Source organism: Scomber scombrus, chromosome 3 (assembly GCF_963691925.1).
Source record: "Scomber scombrus chromosome 3, fScoSco1.1, whole genome shotgun sequence".
Taxonomy (NCBI): Eukaryota; Metazoa; Chordata; class Actinopteri; order Scombriformes; family Scombridae; genus Scomber; species Scomber scombrus.
The window spans coordinates 32,599,629-32,602,168 of NC_084972.1; the positions used below are offsets into that span (position 1 = coordinate 32,599,629).

Genomic DNA, 2,540 nt, shown 5'->3' on the forward strand with positions numbered 1-2,540 from the left:
TAAATATATTTCAATTGTGGACAAAACTAAATATTTGATGACATTATTTTGGGATTTTGAAACACATTTATAACCATTTCCTAACATTTTATTGACTAAACTAATGAATGAATAATAAAAAATATATCATTAGTTGCAGCTCTAATTGAACCCTTTCAAAATAAAAGCTCAATAAAAGCTTTTAATTGATACAAAAACACTGAATGTGACACAATTTAACACGTTGAGAAGAAAAAAAAAACTTTATTTAAATTAAAACCAAAGCAATCATGTAGCAGTGGAGCGCTATCAGCACTGCGACTGGAGGCCACACACACACACACACACACACACACACACACACACACACACACACACACACACACACACACACACACACACACACACACACACACACACACACACACACACACACACACACACACACACACACACACACACACCAGTAGGTACACAGTATAAACACCTTAGCTTGTGTCTGACAGCTAAACATAACACTTAAAAACTGTGACACACAAGGAAACCTCATGACAGCATGTTATTGATGATATTGATGATATTGATTAACCAATAAAACAACTTCTTCTTCTTCTTTCTCTAATTGTCAATTTTCGGTATTGCTTTTTGTTGCAGGAAATAAAATAAAAAAATACTGACCTTCTTTAAACAGTTTGTCACCTTGTGTATCACTGTTGTCATTTTTTTAACGCTTTTATCAGCATGTCATGATCACAAGAAAACACACACACACACACACACACACACACACACACACACACACACACACACACACACACACACACACACACACACACACACACACACACACACACACACACACAAACACACACACACACACACACACACACACACACACACACACACACACACACACACACACACACACACACCTGTCTTTCATTCATTTAAACATTCAAACACACACACGCAGAGATTTTTCTACCCTTTGGAAACTTTCAGCATTTTGTTTTAATGGATTAAAATGTGTGTGTGACCTTAATGTTTGAAAAAAAACAAACAAACAAAAACAACCTAAATGCAATCCCATGCACAAGAAAAAAAAAGGAAAAAAAGAGAAAATACAGCCAAAAAAAAGAAGAAGAAAAAAAAAAGCTCCGATCGTGAGTCTGGTGGTCGAGAGAAGAGGAGGAAGAGGAGGAAGAGGAGGAGGAAGAGGAGGAGGAGAGGTAACAGTGGGTAATAACAGGTCTCAGCATTATTACACCTTCTCTCTCTCCTGTGTGTGTGTGTGTGTGTGTCAAAAAGGAGGAGGAAGAGGAGGAGGAGGAAGGATGAAGGTGGGGATTATTCACAGCATAGTTTTTTGATTGTCCAGTGTCAGCGTGTTTCTCTTTTCTCTCTTCTCCTCGTTCCTTCACACATCCGAACTTTGACCTCTGACCTCTGATCTTCAGCTAAAGAAGGAAAAGGGGGGGAGTTACGCTACATTTGTTTGGCAGTTTTCGGGAGTTTCCACGCAGATTTAACGGAGTCGAAATGTCGTCAAGTCGGATGTAAGTAGACGAGTCCGACGGGCTCGAAAGAAAATACTCAGCGAGTCACTTTTAAAATGACGTCTCGTGTTGTTTATTTAATTATTTTTGTGTATTTTTTTTAATTTTTTATATTTATCATCTACTTTTTCATCCTGTTTTGAAAATGCTGGAAAGTTGCCGAGTTCACACACACGTCACATGACCCCCCTTCCTCCTCTTCTTCTCCTCCTCCTCCTCTCTGCTAAATGAAAGTCTCCTCCTCTTCTTCTCCTCCTCCTCTTTTTAACACCTTAAATTCAAGTCTCTGTCTTTACAGCATGGCAACACAGCCTCCTCCTCCTCTTCCTCCTTTTCCAGTAATCCTCTCTCTCTTTCAGCAGTCTTTTTCACCGCTCCTCCCTCCCCCCGAAAAAAAAACATCCTCCTTTCCTCCAGCATGGCAGTTTCTCACTCTACAGTAATTCTCCCATCACCACCACCACCACCTCCCTCCTCCTCCTCTTCCTCCTTTACTCTTCAATATCTCCCCCTTCTTCCTCCTCGTCGTCGTCGTCTCCTAGGTCCCGACGATGGCCGGGTCGTGGGCAGCGTCCGGCAGCGATGCGTCCTGGCAGTGGTAGAGGAAGCAGTTGCCCCAGCAGCTGTAGCAGATGAGGAAGAGCGCGGCGAGGAAGACCAAGGCACAGATGGTGCAGGGCTTCCTCTCCAGCAGGAAGCTCAGCAGGTAGAAGCCCATGAACATGGAGTGGTTGAACCAAAGCGCCGGGTTCAACGGTTTGGGGATGAGGAGCACGGGGAGGAGCCACTGTAAGCAATACATCGTCTCTTTCTTTTATTATTTATTATTATTGTTTAAAAAAAGGAGGTTGGTGGAGTCTTTGTGTGTGTGTGTGTGAGCCTCGAGGTCTTTTAAAGGAAGATGCTGCAGGCTCAGGGTGCTCAGGGTGCTCAGGGTGCTCAGGGTGCTGTGGGTGCTGTGGAGGGGTGGAGCCCTTTACAGCAGGTGGAAGGATGAGGCAGAGT

General features: G+C 43.0%; 1 protein-coding gene across 1 annotated transcript; it reads right to left on the bottom strand.

Moving 5' to 3' along the window:
* Positions 1–232: 232 nt before the first annotated feature.
* On the bottom strand, positions 233–2,337 carry blcap (bladder cancer associated protein). Its single transcript, XM_062415612.1, has one exon. It carries the CDS (start codon positions 2,335–2,337, stop codon positions 2,074–2,076), a length of 264 nt encoding a protein of 87 aa, XP_062271596.1. The 3' UTR covers positions 233–2,073.
* Between the last annotated feature and the right edge of the window lie 203 nt (positions 2,338–2,540).

Excerpts from the sequence above, each read along its gene's own strand:
- blcap (XM_062415612.1), bottom strand. The coding sequence starts at position 2,337 with ATGTATTGCTTACAGTGGCTCCTCCCCGTGCTCCTCATCCCCAAACCG.